Source organism: Zootoca vivipara, chromosome 5 (genome assembly GCF_965207765.1).
Source record: "Zootoca vivipara chromosome 5, rZooViv2.hap1.1, whole genome shotgun sequence".
NCBI lineage: Eukaryota > Metazoa > Chordata > Lepidosauria > Squamata > Lacertidae > Zootoca > Zootoca vivipara.
In genome coordinates, this window is record NC_142588.1 from 83,439,760 (window position 1) to 83,460,830 (window position 21,071).

Consider the following 21,071-nt stretch of genomic DNA (forward strand, 5'->3'; position numbering starts at 1 on the left):
GCTCAAGAGGCCAACACTTCTGATGTGTTAGTTGGGTATCCCCCACCTTTGTCCCTATCAGGCATAAGCTTTTTTATTTATTTATAAAAAAGGCAAAGAACAGAACCACCACCGTAGCATATACAGTCAACAACATAATAATAAACATGCTTTTGAGTGCCTTCACAGCCTATATCTTGAGATATATATCATGTTTTGATCAGTTTAATGCATTTTGCTTTCCTCTTGGTATTAAGTGCTTTGTGTCACCCTGGGCAAGGGTGACTAACAAATTCTATTATTAATATTAATATTATTAAATATAAGTAATAATTATTAATAATTATAAGTTGAACTATTTTCCCCATTGCAATAGATCTTTCCTTTCTTCAAAGGATGAGCGGGGGGGGGAATGAGGGGATCAGATGATTTGTAAGGGAAGAATCGATTAGCGTCTGCTTTACGCTCTCTTCCTAAGACTACAACTCCCAGGAATCCTCGCGTGGGAGGGAAAAGAAGGCGTGGCCAGAACTGTTTTTAAATGTGCACACATTCGCTTCAGATTTATTAATATTATTTTTAATATTATTGTCTGCAAGGGCAACCTTTTAGGGGAACAGTGGCGACATGGAAACCTCCGGACCCCTTCGCTCTCCCCCCCCGCCCATTTAACAACCGTTTGAAAGAGTAAGCACGAGCGTGAGGGGCGGGGACGACTCTTCCCCAAATCAGCCAATCCTCAATCGAGCTCACCCCTCCTCCCCGCGGGGCTTAGGCGTAAACTTGGTACGGAGACCCGGCTCGGCCAATAGAAATCCGCCTTGTAGGTGGGTGGCGCCCAACCCAACGTTCGGAAACAAACCGGGGAACTATGGAGACGAGCGCGAGAGGCAAACAGAAAGTGAGGAGCGGAGCCCCCGGTGACGTCTACCGCCCCGCCCCCGAAGGAGCCACGCGCCAATAGGAGGCCGGCATCCGGGAGCATGAGCTTAGCGTCTGCCCACCCCGCCCCCCTGTGCGCCAGGCAGCCAATGGGAAGCGGGCAGGGAGCGGACGCTCGCTTTTTTGAATTGGCGTGTGCGTCGCAGCAGGTTCCGGAATGGCGGCTTCCCTCTGAGCGGAGAGACGCTTTGAGTCGCCCTGGAGGGTGAGGCGGAGGAGGGCGGAGCCTGCGGGACGAGGCCGGGGGCTCCGGGGGTTAGTGAATGTGGGGGGGGGGGCGACTGGGAAGGGGGAGTTGGGCGAGTGTGGCTCGTGAAGGGGAGAATTTGGCAACGGTAGCAGGTGGAGAGTGACGGGGAAGCGAACCGGCTGAGAAGTGGGGAAAAGGCCTAGAGTGGGGGCGGTGGTCGTAGTTGCAAGTGCAGCGAAGAGGGCTTGGTTTTGGTAACGCCCCCCCCCCCCACCAAAGGAAGAATTAAGAGGCAAAAATATTCTAGAGTCTACCTGGAAGTACCTCTTTTCCATCTCTGTCTCCGCCACTCCAAACCCAGACATATGGAGACTGGCCAGGGGTGAAAGAAATGCAATCTGTACTTGCTCGGAGGTGTCACCTTTTTGCATTTTATTTTTTTACATTCAGGGTTTAATCTCTGGGAATGGGGAAAAAAGATGGATGAGCCTTAGTGTGTGTATTATAATAAGGGGTGCATTAAGTAAAATGGAAGCTTATTATTTTATATATGTATAGGGAAGTCTTTGTGTGTGTGCGCGCGCGCCTCTTGTTTTGTAAACTTCATCTCTGCACCTACCTGGAAAGGCAGGGTTAGCCAATGTGGTGCCGTCTAGATGTTGCATACAGCAACTCCCATCGTCCCTCACCAATATCCATGTTGACTGGGGCCGATGGGATGTGTAGTGCAAAACTCTCAGAGGGCACCATGTTGGCTACACTTTGTAAGGTGTAGCACAAATGCCATTTCACCTGTGCCTCTTACACCTTTACTTCCAACACACTGCTGTAGCTAAGCCAAAGTACATACTGTACATGGACCTGAAACATTCACAAACTCTTCACTTGTTTACTGCTGCCTCTATCCTCATCCTTTCCTCCTATTATTCCCCTTGTTTCTGTTTCTGGATTATAAAGATTTTGGCCAAGGAGCTTTCAGATTTGCACATTAGAAAGGACCATGTTCATAGGTGAAAAATAATAATATTTAGGCAAAGGTAAGCTCTGGTTTGCCCCAAGTGCCTAATCACATCTTAAATTTTTAGTTGCATGTTTAAAATTTCTAAGGTGTCTAAATGTGTAGATTCTTTGCTAGGTCAGTCCAAAGGTCTGTATAATCCAGCACTGTTTCCAGTAAATTCAAGATGCCCTTGTGGAGCTCCCCAGCAGGGTATAATGGTGATATCTGTACCCTATTTATCCCCAGCATCTGGGAATTGGAGAGAGATTTTCTCAGAATACTGTACAGAGATTCCCTTCTTGGCTATAAAGGGTAACAACTACGTAACTTGAGATAACTGTACTCCATAGATGTTTTTTTAAAGGCCATCTAAACTAGTGAATTGTTGGAAGCAAGTAGCTAGTTGCCTGATAAAGCCTATTAAAATAAGGGGTCCAAAACAACAGATTCTCTTTGTGCTATTTTGTAATGGAAGGATGAAAACAGCTGGAAAAAGTGAAAACAAACAAACAAACTGGAACCAAATGATCTGTGGGACAGAACAACTGTCCTGTGAGAAAAGTTGGGGTTATTTCGTTTAGAAAAAAGAAAAGCAGGCAGGGGGACATACAGGTGTATAGAATGAGGCAGTGTGTGGAGAAAGTGGATAGAGGGAAGTTTTTCTCTTGCAATACAGAATTTGATCTTATCAAATAAAGTTGAAATGCAGAGCAGAGAAAATGAAGTCTTCTACAGTGCACAGCCAAGCTTTACAATTTGCTTCCACCAGATGTGATGGCTGCTACCGTGTTTCCCCCTTTTTAATACGTAGTCATAAAGTAAGCCAGGGCAGCAATTTTAAGCATTTGCGAAAGATAAGCCATACCCCGAAAATAAGACATAGTGTATCTCCATGCCTGCAGCAGCGCGGGCGGAGAGCTGAGCCAGCGGCCGGGCCTCTGTTGCTTCTAGCCCAGTTTCTAGTTTCTAGCCCAGCAGCTTGGAGCACCCAGGAGCACCGGAGCCAGCGGCCCTGCCTCTGCCTGGCCGAGGAGGCCTGCTGTTCCGCCGCCTGGAACCGGCTGCTGGAGCGCGCGGAGCGCCCAGCAGCCCCGGAGCCGAGCGCCAGAGCAAGCGGCCTCAGCTCCATCCAGCCGACACCGTCCCGCCGCGCGGAAACGGCTGCTGGAGCGCACGGAGCGCCCAGCAGCCCCGGAGCCGAGCGCCAGAGCAAGCGGCCTCAGCTCCATCCAGCCGCCGCCGCCCCGCCACCCGGAAATGGCTGCTGGAGCGCGCGGAGCGCCCAGCAGCCCCGGAGCCGAGCGCCAGAGCCAGCGGCCTCGCCTCCATCCGGCCGCCGCCGCCCCGCCGCCCGGAAACAGCTGCTGGAGCGCGCGGAGTGCCCAGCAGCCCCGGAGCCGAGCGCCAGAGCAAGCGGCCTCAGCTCCATCCAGCCGCCGCCGTCCCGCCGCCCGGAAACGGCTGCTGGAGCGCACGGAGCGCCCAGCAGCCCCGGAGCCGAGCGCCAGAGCAAGCGGCCTCAGCTCCATCCAGCCGCCGCCGCCCCGCCACCCGGAAATGGCTGCTGGAGCGCGCGGAGCGCCCAGCAGCCCCGGAGCTGAGGGCCAGAGCCAGCGGCCTCGCCTCCACCCGGCCGCCGCCGCTCCGCCGCCCGGAAACGGCTGCTGGAGCGCGCGGAGCGCCGAGCAGCCCCGGAGCTCAGCGCCAGAGCCAGCGGCCTCGCCGTCGCCGTCCCGCCGCCTGGAAACGGCTGCTGGAGCGCGCGGAGCGCCCAGCTGCTCAAAGCGCCCAGCAGCGCTCAGACAGCCCAGCAGCATGGCGCGCAGTGCCCAGCAGTGCCCCGAGCCAGCAGCCTGGCCCGGCCAAGAAGACCTTAAGGTGCTGTAAAAACTGTAATAACGTAAAAAAAATAAGACATGCCACCAAAAATAAGCCACCCTGTGGTTTTTTGAGGGAAAAAAGCAATAAGACGGTGTCTTAAAATGTGGGAAACACGGTAGATTAGATTACTTTAAGAGGGGAACAGACAAATTTATATAAGGCTATCAGTGGGTGTGTTTGCATGTCATGCTAAGCTATGATTTACTGTGAACCTGCAGATCACTCCTGCATTAATTGTTCCTTCTGACAAGCAGGAGCAACAAACCAAGATCCTTGGCTTAGTCTTGTGGCTGAAACAGAATTAGTAGTTTCTTTAGCTCCAGGCAAACCAGGATCTGAAGCCAAGGTCTGTTCTTGGCTTACCTGCTGTGCTTTGCTTGAATCATGATTCCAATACACGTACTGTGGATTGTTGCCCCTGCTGACCTCTGGAGTGATCTGCGTTTACTGTGACACCTGAATGCAGCCATGCCTCTGAATGCCAGTCACTGGGGAACAACAGTGGGAGAGGGTTATTGTGCTAATGTCCTTCTTGTAGGCTTTCCAGAAGTATTTGGTTGGTTATTGGCAAATAGGATGCTGGACTAGATATACCTTTGGTCTGATCTAGAAGGGATTATCTTCTGTTCTTACAAGGTGTTCTAAAATAAGAGGTAGTCCTTAAATCACTACTTTGTAATATTGAACATAACCTTGCTTTTGAGTTTCGCTTTAGAGATTTGGCAGTCCTGCTCTGCCCCACAATTACAGTTTGTTAGTACGGTAATGTTTGTCACCTAATGTCAACACATGTGATTTATTGTGTGTATAGGTGTTATAAAACAGGTCAGATGGAAAAACATCACACTGAAATACTATTGATTTATAGATTTGTTTAGAGTAAGGATGAAGTAATGATACTTAAAATACAGTTTTGGGGGGGAAATCATGGGTCTGTATGTGATGATGATGATGATGATGATAATAATAATAATAATTTATTTATACCCCGCCCATCTGGCTGGGTTTCCCCAGCCACTCTGGGCAGCTTCCAACAGAAAAATGAAATAAATAATCTATTAAACATTAAAAGCCTTCCTAAATAGGGCTGCCTTCAGATGTCTTCTAAAAATCTGGTAGCTGTTTTCCTTTTTGACATCTGATGGGAGGGCGTTCCACAGGGCGGGTGCCACCACCGAGAAGGCCCTCTGCCTGGTTCCCTGCAACTTAGCTTCTCGCAATGAGGGAACCACCAGAAAGCCCTCGGTACTGGACCTCAGTGTCCAGGCAGAACAATGGGGGTGGAGACGCTCCTTCAGGTATACTGGACTGAGGCCGTTTAGTGATTTAAAGGTCAGCACCAACACTTTGAACTGTGCTCGGAAACGTACTGGGAGCCAACGTAGATCTTTCAAGACCGGTGTTATGTGGTCTCGGTGGCCGCTCCCAGTCACCAGTCTAGCTGCCGCATTCTGCATTAGTTGTAGTTTCCGGGTCACCTTCAAAGGTAGCCCCACGTAGAGTGATACAACAGATTAGTTTTATTTTAGATGCATCCTTAAATTCTTGATTCCATCTTCTACAAAAAGTGTTGTTGCAGGACCTGAAACTTTGGAATGTGGTGGGCAGGGTTTATGAGCTGAACTATCAGTGATCAGAGATGGAGCATGTGTGCATTTTCATCTGCCCATATGAAGCTCTGATCTTTCATGTTGGGTATTGCCTCTCTTTGTTCCATTGTTCACTAGTGCATAAGTCATTGGTAACTGCTGGGGGAAAAATTGATTTCATATTAAGACTCCGTGTTGCAACACTAATGCTTGGCAGCTTCAGTCATGTGCTTGTCCAACTCACATGATTCCTTCCATTACCAGCACTGCAAGTGCAGTCCGCTGACCCAACTGTGGGAAGTGACCACGTGAGCCCAGGTTTCATGGACAGCTAATGTATTGGGCCCGCCTACTGCTTGCTTCTTGCTTTCTTTTTGATTTCTAATAATTTGAAGAGCTGTCTTCTTGTTCTCATATCTTAAAATGAAATAAAAAGCATATGCAACAACTTTCAATTCATGCTGGTTGTGCACTTGTTCCTCTTTGATTGGATATCTGTCTCAACTCAGTTGGTATCTGAAGAATTGTGCATGCACACGAAAGCTTATACCCAGAACAAACTTACCGCATTTGGTCTCTAAGGTGCTACTGGACATTTAAAAAATTTATTTCAACCCTCAGTGTTTAGCAAAACTGTAGATCACAATACTGGTCAAAGCATTTGCACCCATCTAAAATTAGGGATGTTGGGCAGGGCAGCATCTCTTTTGTGTAGTGTAGATGATTCCATCTGTTCTGTTCTGTGCTGAAATTACTCTGGAGCTAACAAAGGATATGGAGAGACAATTGTAAACCTGGGGTGGTCTTAACTTGTCATGCATAGTTGATTCCCCCTTCTCCCAGTAGTCCATTGAGGTGTTAAATGTTCTGAATACTAAAAGACTATCTAATATTCTAATCTGTGTTAAGGTGTTTTCAGTATGCACTCTTGTTCAAATTCAAAGTGCCTTGCTGGTTCAGATCAAGATCCAGCATTTACACAAGAATCACAGCAACCAGCTAGGTCAGGGGTGTCAAACTCAAATTCATCGGGGGCCGCATCAGCAGTTTGGTCACCCTCAAAGGGCCGATTGTATCTGTAGGACTATGTATCCACTCTTTATTATCATAAATTATTGTCACTGCATTCAATTATTACTGTTTTTTGTAATAATGTAGTCCCCTTGGAACGCCCTCCCACCAGATGTCAAGGAAATAAACAACTCCCTGACTTTTAGAAGATATCTGAAGGCAGCCCTGTTTAGGGAAGCTTTTTAATATGTGACATTTTAATGTATTTTTAATCTTTGTTGGAAGCCGCCCAGAGTGGATGGGGAAACCTAGCCAGATGGGCAGGGTACAAATAATAAATTATTATTATTATTATTATTATTATTATTATTATTATTATTATTATGCTATGACACTGTTTCAATTGTATAGTGCAGACTGAGTCCTTGAAGAGTCTCTGGCAGAGTAGGCAGTGGATCAATTGTCTGACTCGGTATAAGGCAGTTTCATGTGTTCACCCTGACTTGTATGCTGAACATTCTCCAGGACGTGGTGAACCACAGTGACTTAGTGGGCATTCAAAAGACCAGTTGCTATGAGAAAAATAATAGCTCACAACTGCTCCATCACACAGTCATCACTATGTAAAAACAAGTGTGTGAATCATCTTTTTTTTCTACCTCCAACAAAGGCTGTAGTCAAGTGTCACTTTCTGAAAGTCTCAGTGATTACTATCAAATTGATATTGGCTGGACAAATAAAGAAATAATGTAGCAAAATTATTTCTGGACTGCAGATGGGATTTTGTGTGCTTGACTATTCCTCCATGGGAATGGGGAAGAGATAATCAAAGATTAAAAACAAACACTAGACACCATCTTCTTGACTTTTAAATTTCTGTCTTGGTGTATTATTTTAAAAGTGGAGGAGCATTCAGTCATGTAATTCCCCACAAAGCTGCAGTCTAATGGAAGTCCAGTTACCTGGACTTCCTGTTATCTGCTACTGGTGGGCTGGGTTGTAGAGAAAGGGGGACGAGGATAGCGATGGGTCTCTCTACAATTTGCTTCCATGAAGCGCACAAAAGTGGAGCAGAGTGTGGAGCGCGAGCCGCCTTCTTCCACCGGGGCGAGGAAGCCGGGGTGCATTAGGGCCCTGCGGGAAAGTGACCCAAGCAGGGTCCCTCTGTCCAGCTTGTCTGGGTCTTAAATACATACACCTTCCACCCAAAGCGAGAGATCGGCGGGGTGCAGAGATGCGTGCGTAAAAGCTCTCTCGAGCACTCTCTCTCTCTCGTAACTCCTGGGGTTTGCAGCAGCTGTGTTTGGAGGAGGTGTTTACAGCCCAGGATTCATTCATTCTCTCTCTCTCTCTCTCTCTCTCTCTCTCTCTCTCTCTCTCTCTCTCTCTCTCTCTCTCACACACACACACACACACACACACACACACACACACACACACAGCGCCTAGGATCCGCTTTCCCTGCAACACTCACTTTAACTGACACGGTGATTACTTTCCACTCATTCTGAACGCCTTTCAAAAGAAAAGCAGGGTGCGGGGAGGGGGGGAAAACCTCGGCAGGGTGCAGAGATACGTGCGTAAAAGCGCTCTCTCTCTCTCTCTCTCTCTCTCTCTCTCTCTCTCTCTCTCTCGTAACTCCTGGGGTTTGCAGCAGCTGTGTTTACATGGGTGATTACTTCGGGAGAACTGCTGGAAAGATCCTGGAGATCCTCCCTCGATCAGTGCAGATTTTTAAAAAAAAGTTTCTTCCCTCCTCTCTTAAACATCTCCCCCACCATCGATCTCACTCTTGCTCTCTTGAATCTTAACATACTCTCTCTGCCTCCCCTCCCCGCCCAGTCTCACTGCTGCTCCTCCCCATTTGCTGTAACGAACAAGTTTCTGGTTTGGGTTTTTAAAGTTGCTTTTGAAACCCCAGAATCATATCTTCTTGTTGTTCAGGAGTTCAAAAAGGGGTGCATGGTTCTCACACGCCCCCGGCTCCTCCACGACATCTCCTCCCTGCTGGAGGAGCTGCCCTTCAGCCCCACAGCGCTTGCCCGCCTCCACCATGCCGTGATGCACGGTGCCCGGAGCCTCCAGCCAGCCAGAGGAGCCGCCCTCCAGCCGCTGCCCGCCCAGAGGGAAACGTGGGGGTGAGGGTGGGGGCGCTTGAGGAATCTGTGCACCACGGCGCCAGATAAGCTGAAGATAGCCCTGGCGCTCGGCCAGCCAGCGCCGTCGCTGCTGCAGCTGCTGCTCGTCGCCTCGGACTCGGAGGAACGGAGGAAGTGCGACAGGGCGAGGAAGGGGAAGGAGCTGGGCGTGCGCGCTCTCAGGTTCCACCGCCTCCCCGCCTGCGGGGCCCTGCGCCCCCTGCAGGGCATTGCAGGCATTGCAGGGAAGCGCCTCTGCAAGCCAGCAGCAAGCAGCAAGAGGAGGGAAAGCTGCGAGTGGCAAGCGGCGGGCGAACGGGCAGGCAAGTGGCGGGCAGGCAAGCGGCGGCTACACGGGCCACATGACAAGGTCTGGCGGGCCGGATTTGGCCCGCGGGCCTTGTCTCTGACACCCGTGAGCTAGGTGGTTCATTGGAAATTGGCCTATGCCTTCTGCTCCACCTGTCACACTTCTATCACAGAGTATAGTAGTCTGTCTCATTTGCTCATATTTTACCTTAGCTGTGTGTTTAGCCCTTCACTCTCTTATGACAGTGTTCTTAAAAAAAACAGCATTCCAGCCCCACCCCATAATAGCTGTGAAGTCGCGTACAGTTGCATAATGAAAGGTGGCATATGAAAGCTGAAAGTTAAGCAAAGCTTAGAAAGAGGGCTATGAGCATTGATGGAGTGGCTGCAGGGGAAGCTGTAGATGCAACACCTTGAAGTTTAGGTAGAGTCTTCATAAGTAATGGGGAGAGATGTTTTAGCAGTTCTGAAGTTACTGAAAGGGAGTAAGACAGACAGGAAAGCATACCATACAAGACAGACTTTCAGGTGTCTGGGCTTCATCATACAAAATAAAAGGTCAGACCTTATGTAATGAAGCATAATTTTTCTACACTCGGTACAAGCTTGAAATGCAGGGCTCCTCCCTGAGACTTGACTGTTTAGAAAGTGAGAGGCTTACTATTCCTCAGATTTTTTTAGTTCTTTTACTTAAGCTCCTCATATCTGCGTCTGCCTTGCTTGTTTTTATCATTGGGCGTGGCAATAAGTGATGTGTATACCGTGTTTCCCCTTTTTTAATACGTAGTCAAAAAGTAAGCCATGGCAGCATTTTTTAGCTTCAGTGAAACATAAGGCACCCCCCGAAAATAAGGCATACCTCCATGCCGTGTAGAACGAGACCGCCGAGCGCTCCAGCCAGCCAGCGGGACCCAGGCAGCCAGAGGGGCCTGGAACCGGCTGCTGCTGCAGCAGCGAGCGCACGGAGCGCCTGAGCCAGCAGCCTGGCCTCTCTTTTTTTTGCCTGCCGCCCCGCCACCGAAACCGACGGCTGCAGAGCGGAGCGCTCCGCAGCGCCGGGCGGAGCGCAGCGGCCTGGCCTCTTTTTTTCTTTTTTGCCTGCCGCCCCGCCACCGGAACAGGCAGCTGCAGAGCGGAGCGCTCCGCAGCGCCGAGCGCTCGGAACGCCCTGCAGCGCCGGGCGGAGCGCAGCGGCCTGGCCTCTTTATTTTTATTTTTTTTGCCTGCCGCCCTGCCACCAGCAGCTGCAGAGCAGAGCGCTCCGCAGCGCCGAGCGCTCGGAACACCCTGCAGCAGCCTGACCTCTTTTTTTCCTGCCGCCCCACCACCGGAACCGGCAGCTGTGGAGAGGAGCGCTCTGCAGCCCCGAGCGCTCGTAACGCCCTGCAGCCCTGGGCGGAGCGCAGCGGCCTGGCCTCTTTTTTTTCTTTCTTGCCTACCGCCCTGCCACCGGAACAGGCAGCTGCAGAGCGGAGCGCTCCGCAGCGCCGAGCGCTCAGAACGCCCTGCAGCGCCGGGCGGAGCGCAGCGGCCTGGCCCCTTTATTATTATTATTTTTGCCTGCCGCCCCGCCACCGGCAGCTGCAGAGCAGAGCACTCCGCAGTGCCAAGCGCTCGGAATGCCCTGCAGTGGCCTGGCCTCTTTTTTTCTTTTTTGCCTGCCGCCCCGCCACCGGAATAGGCAGCTGCCTTGGTGCCTGGAACCGGCTGCTGCTGCAGCGCCGCACAGAGCGCCCAGCAGCACCCCGAGCCAGCTGCCTGGCCCCTCCGAGGAGGCCTTAAGGTACAAGACATCCCCTGAAAATAAGACACCGTGTGTTTTTTTGAGTTAAAAAAACAGTAAGACGGTGTCTTAAAAAAGGGGAAACATGGTATTATATGTGAAATACGGCTATCCTTTCACCCTGTCTACTTTCCTTGGGGTATAGTGTTACCGGTAGTTCTTCTATACACTGTGGAGACCAAAGGCCTGACTCATTTGCTTACATATGATCTGGATTCTGCAAATCCTTCAGCAGCACTGATTCCCACTGTCTTTGTGATGTCAATCTCCGGGGTTATTCCGATGATTTACCACTCCTCCTTGGCTCCTGTATCCTGTCAGCTTACCCAGCTGATGTGCCAGGATTTGCTCTGGTACTTGTAACACTTGCATGAGCATTTTACATAGCATGGCACACTAATCCTACAGATATCTGAAAAAGCATGCTTTCTCTCTGCAGTAGTACCTTGGTTTACGAACTTAATCTGTTCCAGAAGTCCGTTCTTAAACCGAAACCGTTCTTAAACCGAGGCGTGCTTTCCCTAATGAGGCCTTCCCTTCCACTGTTCAGATTCCGTTCTTAGACCGAGGTAAAGTTCACAAACCGAGACACTACTTTAGGTTTTGCGGAGCTCGTAAACCGAATTGTTTGTAAACAGGACTGTTCTTAAACCGAGGTACCACTGTACTAGAGAGTCACGTACACCAGAATTCCATGAACACAGAGATGAGCACAAATGAATACAGTACTATATATAAATAAATAGCATGTTGAGAATGTTGCTCATTTGGCTCCAGCATATTTTGCAACATCTGGACAGCACATTGTTGTTGTTTAGTCGTGTCCGACTCTTCGTGACCCCATGGACCATAGCACGCCAGGCACTCCTGTCTTGCACTGCCTCCCGCAGTTTGGTCAAACTCATGCTCGTAGCTTCGAGAACACTGTCCAACCATCTTGTCCTCTGTCGTCCAGCACATATACCGTAGCTATAGAAAAATATGTTTTGCATAAACATCTTCAAGTATGATCTTATTGCCCAGGTATCTTTCACCCACCCAGAAAACCCCCTTTCCCCCTCTAGTGTTTAGACTCTGTAGATCTTAATTGCAAAACAGAATAGGAAGCAGCAACGGCAGGAATTGGTAAATGCAAGAGGAAACTTGAGGCTTTGACAATGCAGGTACAAGCTCCGGTACGAGTATTAAAGTTGCAGAGTTGCTTTTGGAGTACGGTTAGGAACCTTACATAGATTGCTAATACTGTAGTTTCGTATACTGTGTTTCCTTAAAAATAATACGGTAACTTACTGGATGATTCCCTTGCAGCTGTGGAAGTGAAATACCCTTTTGACCATGGCTGACAACAGTACACTCATGTCTGATACAGGGAGGAGTCTTTTGGCAGATTCTTCCATTCTTGACTCCAAAATTACAGAATCTTCAAAGGAGAACCTATTCAGGGGATCAGCTTCAGATGGTGAAGGTAATGTAGTGAATGGTTCTTATTTCAGAATGTGGATAAAAGTCACTTGCTATAGAAACTCTTGCAATCTATCTATGAATCTAGTTATACTTCGTATTCCTCTAGTTTTTTCAGATGGGAGCTGTAATGGTGTTGCGGCGACTCTCGAGTAAGAATGCCCAAGTCCATGCTTGTCTTTAAAGGTTTTATTGTGCATAGTATTTACAGTGCAGAGATAGCAGAAAACATGACCTCCTAGTCACTTGCAGAATCCGGGAGTGGACGTTTCCTGTTGCATGACCAGCATAAGAGTTTCGGCACCCTGAAACGCTTCCTCCCGACCTTACGTTTAGTCGGGCGCCGGAAAGGGCTGCCTGTTCGCCTCCACCTCTTGGTCAAGGCGGCGCAAAGGCTCTCCAACATCACTGAGCCTTGCCACCTCCATAGTGCTAACTTCCTCATTCCCCCCACCTGACCCACTGCTGCTGCTCTCACTGGGCAAAGAGCTGGTCAACAGGATGGGGGGAGGTTCCCTGTAGGAAGCATCCCTGACAGGAGCATTCAAATGTGTGCTTTTATAGCAATATTTATGTTATACGGTACTTAGCTAAAGCACAATGCAGACTCTTTCCTATAGGCTTATTATTTTGTTTTTATTTACTAATTAAAGTATTTCTATTTTGCCTTTGGCTTCACAATGGAACCCCAAGGCAACTGTCCACTTCATTAAAATAATAAAAGCAAGTAGAACACAAACAGCAGCCTCAATTTTTATTGGATAGCAAGATGTTCCATAATCTCTAAATGCCCATTTTGCACATAATGCTAAGCCAAACCAGTGGCTTGGCGTGAATGAACAAACGTGCGTTTCTCCCCCAGCCTTGCTTCTGCTGCACTACCTGGCACTAAGCAACGGTTTAGCTTAGCATTAAACCTGAGCCCAGACTTGTGGTTGGCCTCACTCTAGACCAGAGGTTTTCAACCTTTTTGAGTCCATGGCTCCCTACACTCTTTCTGCGGCACCCCTGTGGGGCTCAGGAGCTGAGCTATGTCACCCCTTGCCTTCCGAGCTGGCAGCGCATCTCGGCCCTTTTCAAACACCCTCTCTTGTGGAGTGTTCCCTCAGCCTTCTCCTTGGGAGTGCCCTGGGCAGCCACTGCTGCCGCCCCTGGTCTCTGAGCTGCCCCCCTGCCCAGGGTGCATAAAAATCAATGATTTTTTTTTTAAAAAAATCAAATTGGATTTTTTTGATTTAAATCGATTTTTTTGATTTAAATCAGATTTTTTTAAATAAAATGCTTTTTGAGGAAAATATGTTACCATCCAAAGGTTATTCCATCATGAAATAAAGATTAGTTTTTTTAATTATGTAGAATAAGGTTGCATATGTTTAATTTTTTTCGGTAAATAAATTCCATTAATCCATTCACAATGACATGCTCTTCCAGAGGTTTTTGTAAGATTATTGGGCAGTTTCTCTGCCTACAAGATATTATCACAGATGTTTGGTTTACTTTTTGAATTTGACTCACATGCCTCTTCTTCACAGCAAAAATGTTACAACATGAACAGAGTTGAGAAAAAGACCTTAATCCTATTGTTCTTCAAACCTATGAATACAGAAACAACCCCTTCCTTGCTAAGTTTCAAGAAGTTCAGTGAATAGAATAGAAACAATATTTTTCTGATTGTTTGGAGTGGACAGTATTTATGTTTTTCATGTGTAGGCTGGGCTGACAGTCTAAGTTTCTTAAAATAGATATATTTTGTTTTTGTTTAGCCAAATTAGTTAACAAACATGGATGTTTGTTTAAGCAAATAACATATGCTGTAATGTTACTGTTTCAGTTGAAATTTTTTATTTAAATTGTTATTATTAAGACAATGATTATTTTTCTCCTTCCTAAGTACAACAGTAAATTTGTCCAAATATGAATGATTAACCTATTAAACTGGGGATAAAAAACTAATATGAAAAGTTGTTATTCTAAAAATCTTCATCTACTTGCATATTAAAGTTATACCAGCAAGAATTAGTCTTTATGTAGAAAACTATGATTTAAATCAAGCCTTACTGACTAGTGATTTAAATCAAATCCACCCTGCCCCTGCCCCAAAGAAAAGTGCTTCCTCACACTGCCCTATTGGGGCATCAGAAGAGGATGCCCCTACTGCATTACGTATCTGGATCCATTCCCAACCAAGATTCAGACCTAGCTTCAGAACTGTGTCAGCCTTGGTTACCCTGACCTATGTCCTTTATTGGGACAGGGATAGAGGGAATGTGATCCTGTTGCTTCTCTTTGATCTCTCAGCATCACTCAATACCATTGACTATATTGGCTGGATCGACTAAGCGATTTGTTGTTGTTTAGTCGTTTAGCCGTGTTCGACTCTTCGTAACCCCATGGACCAGAGCACGCCAGGCACTCCTGTCTTCCACTGCCTCCCGCAGTTTGGTCAAACTCATGTTGGTAGCTTCAAGTACACTGTCCATCCATCTCGTCCTCTGTCGTCCCCTTCTCCTTGTGCCCTCAATCTTTCCCAGCATCAGGGTCTTTTCCAGGGAGTCTTCTCTTCTCATGAGGTGGCCAGAGTATTCGACCCTCAGCTTCAGGATCTGTCCTTCCAGTGAGCACTCAGGGCTGATTTAAGCGAGTTAGCAGTAGGAAATATGGCGATTCCACAGGGTTGTTTTCAGAAAGTGACACTAGGAGACTAAATCTGCCTTAGTGGCCCAACAGAGACTGGCCAAAGGTGAATGTGAGGTCAGCAACTTACCTTGGGAGACAGCAGCAGGCACTGCCAGGCCTGCATGGTGGAAAGGCTCCCCTTCGGCTCTGGGCACTCAGCTCTCAGGGTGGCCTTGCACACAGCCAGCACAAGAAAGGCCAGAGCAGTGCCTGCCTGCCTGCCTGCCCGCCCAACCTCCCACTTGTCTGTCCGTCCCAACAGCAAGGGCTGGTTGGGCTCCCTCACCTACTTGCTTGCTTACTCCAAGGCTGCCTCTGCTCCTGTCAACCAGCATCCCCTGGCCAGCCCCAGAGCCACCATTTACCTGGGGAGCTTGTAGCTAGAGCTGCTGCAACAAACAGCTCTGCAAACCTTTGGGAGACAGAGACTTGGGAGGGCATCAGAGGAAGGGAGGAAAGGAAAGAAAGACACAGGCCAGTGTTGGCCGCAGCACCCCTGACCATCATTCAAGGCACCCCGGGGGGCCAGAAACTGAACCCCCACGCTAAATGGTTGCCGCCTGTATAGGTGAATTACATGTATAAAAGGATGTTACTGGGAATATAAGCTTTTTCTACTTCCTCTCCCTTGTTGAGAGAGAAGATAGGTCGCTTTATTTCTGCAATCATATGTTTAGATACTGTTCGTTCTTTTTTCACCTTTCCCAAAAGAAGAAATGCCGCAGATTGAAACTAGGGTGATCCTACCTCAAGAAGTTGCAAAATGTGAAGAACTTGTGAAAGCTTTGGAGGTAAGATTTATTAGAATAGAAATAGAATAGAAATACTTTATTGTCACTGTACCACTTGTTTACAGTGAGATTAAACGAGCCCCCCATCCCACCCACAGTCTCTCAGTCCTTTGTTACTCTCTGGGTGCTGTCGCCCATAACTGAAATTGTGCCCTTGAAGATTTCTGGTGCTCTCAAAATTCTAAATGCCTATGATCCCAAAATGGTATGTGATCCCTCATGTTATTGAAAACTTGTAGTTGAGGCTTTGGTTTATTTCGTTCTCATACTGAAGTTCTCCTCTTCTGCAGACCATTAAGATAATGGAAGTTCCCGTTATAAAGATAAAGGAAGCTAGTTCTGGTAAATCGGAAGAAAAACTTATTAAAAGTATTATCCATATGGTATGTAGGGGCAACTATGTGTACGTGTCTGCATGCAGTCTTTTGCACTACTGGGACAGAAGTGGGCAAAATCAACATTCTCATCACTTGGTATATGGATAATATAAAAGCACAATAGTAGTGAATGGTGCACAATGGAGCTAGCTAAATCAAAGCTTTGACACTTTAGGGTGTTGGCATTGATTCTGAATTGATGTACACCTGTGATTGTTCAGATGATGCATCTCATGCTCATGAATTAGAACTCAAATTTGATTTATCTATTAAAACTCTTTGCTTCTATCTGCAAAAAAGGAGTCACGTTTCTGTTGAGCTAGCTTCAAATTTAATGGGCAGTTTCTAACTCATACTTATTTTATTGAAATAATCCTGCAATATAACTTACAGGCAGAAAAACGTTTTTGTTAGTTTTACTATTGTAAATAATACTTGATTTTTTTTTGTAAACAATTGAAGGAAATTAAAGTGCCCTACATAAAGACGGACTCAGTGGAGGAGTATAAGAATTCCGATTCGCCAGAATTTGAGACCATTTTTGTGATAGCAGACTTTCAAGGTCCCATTTTCAACGATTTGCACAAAGCTGACTGCAGAGTCCTTGGGCCCCCAATAGTACTGCACTGTGCCAGAAAAGCCGAGGTAAGAATATACTGTACATTGTAGGAGATCTTGAAATGGTGGCTAGCTTCTGTTTTAGACTTGCATATATTTGGATACAATCGTGGCTTCCCCTGTAACTCCTGAAACTGGGACCTGTTTAAAAATGTATTTTATTCACCTGCCCTTTGGGATACACGTTGAATTCTTGCTCCATATCTGTATTAAATAACACAGTCATAACCTTTGACAGATCTGTTTTCCCTCATTTTCCCACCTTACCATGTGGCTCTCTGATATCTGCAGTGCAACATTTGAATGGAGCACACTTCTATTGTGCATCTAATACTTGAATAAAAATAGTATTGTGGTACCTTAAAGACTTTGTTGTTGTTTAGTCGTTTAGTCGTGTCTGAATCTTCGTGACCCCATGGACCATAGCACTAACAGGTTTATTAGGGCATAATAAAAAATACATCCATAATGAAAATGTACACTAAACAAAACATGTTAAAACAGGAGGTTCTGATCAGGGTCTGTGGTCCTCTTCGTACATTGCTGTAACTGTGCTTTCTTCTTCCCACACAAATCTCTCCTCCTCCCTAGGGAGTCTTTAGCTTTAGTGTCCTTTGTCTTGTAAATGTGACTTCTTCATTTAGATGTTAACAAAAACAGTATAGGAAGAAACAACCAGGAAGTGACTTCTATAGCGCTGTAGGTTTGATTAAACCAGGTCCCTAGTTCCCTGAATGGGTGGCGGTTTATCTTTCAAGTGCATGATTTTCAAACACGCTTACTTAATTGTCTTGGGGAGTCTTCTGTGACAATCAACCAGTTTACTTTTATTTCAGCCTCTGCCTTTCTCATGCCGCCCGTTGTACTGTGCCAGTATGCTGAATCTTGTGTTATGCTTCACAGGATTCAGAAAGAAAGAAGAATTGGTAAGATTGCCTTTTTCCCCATGCCCCTTAGAATAGTTCACCTACATTGAATAATAGTTGAAGAGGTTGCAGTATTGAGTGGAGAACAAGTACCGTACGTGGAGATCCGCATGGAGCTTGGTACTGACTGCTACAGCAGCACTACTTGAGGAATGTGCAAAAAAGGGTTTTTTTTAGACACAAAGGGAATAGTGTGATGGACATGAAATGGGGACATCTGGATTCAAGCTTCCACTCAGCACTGAGTGATATTCAGTTGTGGATTGGTGACTGGTCCAACTTGAAGACTTGATGTGTATCTATTCCTGCAGGCATTCTAAGGGCGTTTTCTGATTTTATTTGTTATGTGCTTTCTGTGATTTTTATGCACACTGCTAGGAAATTTTTGTATATAAATAGTTGAAGTAAACAGAATGGGCATAATGCCATATACACCACCATATGGGGTCCTCCTATGGAAGACAGGAATAAAAATATGGGACACACAAGTTGGTCAAAAGTACCAAATGTTTGTGTGGTAATACTGTGAGTGCCAATTAGTAGAGTTAACTCACTGCAGTCAGCAAGTAGTTATCTTCTCTTTCTGCCTCTGGGTGCCTTCACTAAACATTTATTTAAAGTTTTGGATTTTAACCTATTCCTTCCATGTGGTAGAGTAGTATGGCATTTGTGGGGTGAGTAACTAGGCTTTGGACCGTCCCAACTCGTATACAGTTTTTTCAGTTACCCTCACAACATTGTAGCCAATTGGAAGTAGAGTAGACATCTGCTTCTGCTTCCCCTTAATTGCCAGGTTCATAGGATGAATTTTTGACTCTCCTGTGCAAAGCATCCCTGAGCAAACCTTGCTTGGAACTCTTGACCCTCCTGTGCAGGAATGCATTTAAAGAGAGAAGTAACCATTTTACAACCCAAATGTTGCAACATAAACTGAAAGGAGAATGGCTGGAAGTACTGTTGCTTCATACATTGAATTGCAGGCAGCATATTCCCTTGGTCTAATAGCAGTTTTGTTTAAAAAATAATTAGAAAACTAACTGGAGCCCAATTTTGTTCATAGGTGAAGCTGGTGACCTTGGCTCATCATATGGGAGGGATTATTCGACGGGATTTCAGTTCAAAAGTTACACATTTGGTGGCTAATTCTACGCAAGGAGACAAATTCAGAGTATGTTCATTTCCCTTTCTAGTTCAGAGTTTGGGTGCAGAATATGGTTTTTTTTTTTTTTTGCATATACCAGACATATGATGCAAAGGAATGATAAGTATGTACCTTAAGCTGTGGGCAGGAGTAAATGGATTTTGCATTTAAAGTTTTGATTGTGCGTCTTTATTTTAAGAGGCATTTCAATATTTTGAAGGATGTCTTGGAGGTATATTAGAGTGGCAGGAGCATTTGGAGTTGCATAACTTTTCATTTAAATGCCAACTCCAAAGCAGTTGAAGATACAATTAATGTACATAAGCATTCTGTCGCAAAGCCTATACTTGCAGCCTGATGCTGTCAGCTGGAGATCTAAGAATGCAGTAGTTCTTATGGAGCTACCTTACGACCCAGTGGCAGGAGATGTTTAATAACTGGACAGCAGTTTTGTTCTGGTTTTGTTGCATTCAGCCATATTAAAATGAAATCTCACTTGTGTCTACGTATACTTTAGCTGTCTTCCATGAGCAAACATCTATTTTATTTAAATCATTTTAAATGCAGTTGACCCTCCATTTATGGCTTAGTAAAATAATGAATTGTCCATATTCATATATATGATGGATTTATTGAGGGCTGGATAATATGGCTCCCTTCCAAAATGTTGGGGTGGATAGACATAAATCATTGATTGAAAATCTGATTTACATTGGCTTCCCCCTCCTGCAGAAGGACTGTAGCTCAGTGGTAAAGTATCTGCTATGCATGAAGAATGTCCCATGTTCAATCCCTGGCATCTCCAGGTGGGACTGGGAATGTACCCAGTCTAGAATCCTGGGGAGACTATGCCAATCAGTGTGGACAATACTGAGCTAGATGGACCAGTGATCTGACGCATTATAAGGAAGCTTTCATTCCCCCTGTTATTTGAATAAAGGAAGCAATTCAGTTGTTTTAATATTTCCTGAAGGAGCATGTATACTAATCAACTTAAGTAATCAAAGCATATTGGCTTGCCATTAAATAAATCTTTTATATTACATGGGAGCAGAATCTGACCCCCTCTGGTCATGACCCCTTTTATATTACATAAATCTTTTATATTACAGTCGTGCCTCGGTTTACGACCCGCTCGGGATGCGAACAGTTCGGGTTACGAACTCCGCAAACCCGGAAGTGTTTTTGGCGCGCGTGCACCCCGCGCATGCGCAGAAGCAGCGCGCGCGCTTTGCGCGTGCGCATAAATGGCGCTCGGCTTGTGACCTTTTCGGGTTACGAGCCGCGATCCGGAACGGATCGTGTTCGTAACCCGAGGTACTACTGTACATGGGAGCAGAATCTGACCCCCTCTGTGTGTAGTCAGGAATTCCTAATACTTTCATGCAAAAGAAAGGTGGGAGGAAGGAATGTGCAAGCCTGAGTATTGCCAAACCATGTTTTGGGGTTGATGTTGAATATGTGAGTGCATGTTTCACTATTATAATGTTTGACTCTAAAGGCCAAATTTCACATGCTTTGTTCTTTGAACTTTGTGTTTCAATAGGGACCCATGGATTCAATGTTGTGAGCTTGCCACACTTTCACTAACATCCAGTGTTAAAGTACAGATCTTTTTTTTAAAATTAAAAAAGCCCACAAATGTTAATTCTGTTTATCAAGCATAGATTTTTGTGTTTTGTGAAATACAATGATCTTTACGAAGTGTAAACTTTTGCAAAGGCATTCTCTTTTTCAGTCTGCATAGGAACAGTACCTGTTGCTTCTTTCTCTGTTGATTTGCAGGCAGCTGTGAGTCTAGGCACACCCATCATGAAAGCAGAGTGGATTTATAAGGCCTGGGAGAAAAGGAATGACATGTATGTATACATTCTCCAAAGTGGCACCATGGTGTAGCATTGGTATTTGCACTTGCATGCAGGACAGTGAGCAGAAACCATTTTCTGCATAGGAAAAAAATGGTGCAACAAGATTAAAATCCCTCATCCCATTTCCCCCCCCCCCACTTCTTAGCGACTTCTGTGCCGCTGCTGAGGAATTCAGGAAAGAATTTAAAGTTCCCCCATTTCAGGACTGCATGTTAAGTTTTCTTGGATTCTCTGACGAAGAAAAGAAGAGCATGGAAGAAATGACAGAAATGCAAGGTAAATGTGAAAAAGCTATTGCAGTTAAAGCGTCTATGTACATAAAATGCCTTAAACCTCCTCGTGCCCTGGACAGAAACACTGTAAAAAGATACTTTTTGGGGGGGGGGCACAC

General features: G+C 46.1%; 1 protein-coding gene across 4 annotated transcripts in view; it reads left to right on the forward strand.

Annotated features, from left to right (window-relative positions):
• The first annotated feature begins 829 nt into the window (after window positions 1–829).
• Window positions 830–21,071, forward strand: part of ECT2 (epithelial cell transforming 2) — a 50,710-nt gene continuing 30,468 nt past the window's right edge. For 2 of the 4 annotated variants that reach the window (XM_088669861.1, XM_060274363.2), the window contains exons 1-9: window positions 991–1,126; window positions 12,131–12,287; window positions 15,674–15,750; window positions 16,041–16,133; window positions 16,590–16,772; window positions 17,582–17,671; window positions 18,732–18,839; window positions 20,598–20,671; window positions 20,826–20,956. In XM_088669861.1, coding sequence (XP_088525987.1) covers window positions 12,158–12,287; window positions 15,674–15,750; window positions 16,041–16,133; window positions 16,590–16,772; window positions 17,582–17,671; window positions 18,732–18,839; window positions 20,598–20,671; window positions 20,826–20,956 — 886 coding nt within the window. In that variant the 5' untranslated portion in view covers window positions 991–1,126; window positions 12,131–12,157. Of the gene's footprint in view, window positions 1,127–12,130; window positions 12,288–15,673; window positions 15,751–16,040; window positions 16,134–16,589; window positions 16,773–17,581; window positions 17,672–18,731; window positions 18,840–20,597; window positions 20,672–20,825; window positions 20,957–21,071 lie in introns of all 4 variants that reach the window. The other 2 variants (XM_088669862.1, XM_035133951.3) reach the window with 1 other exon arrangement.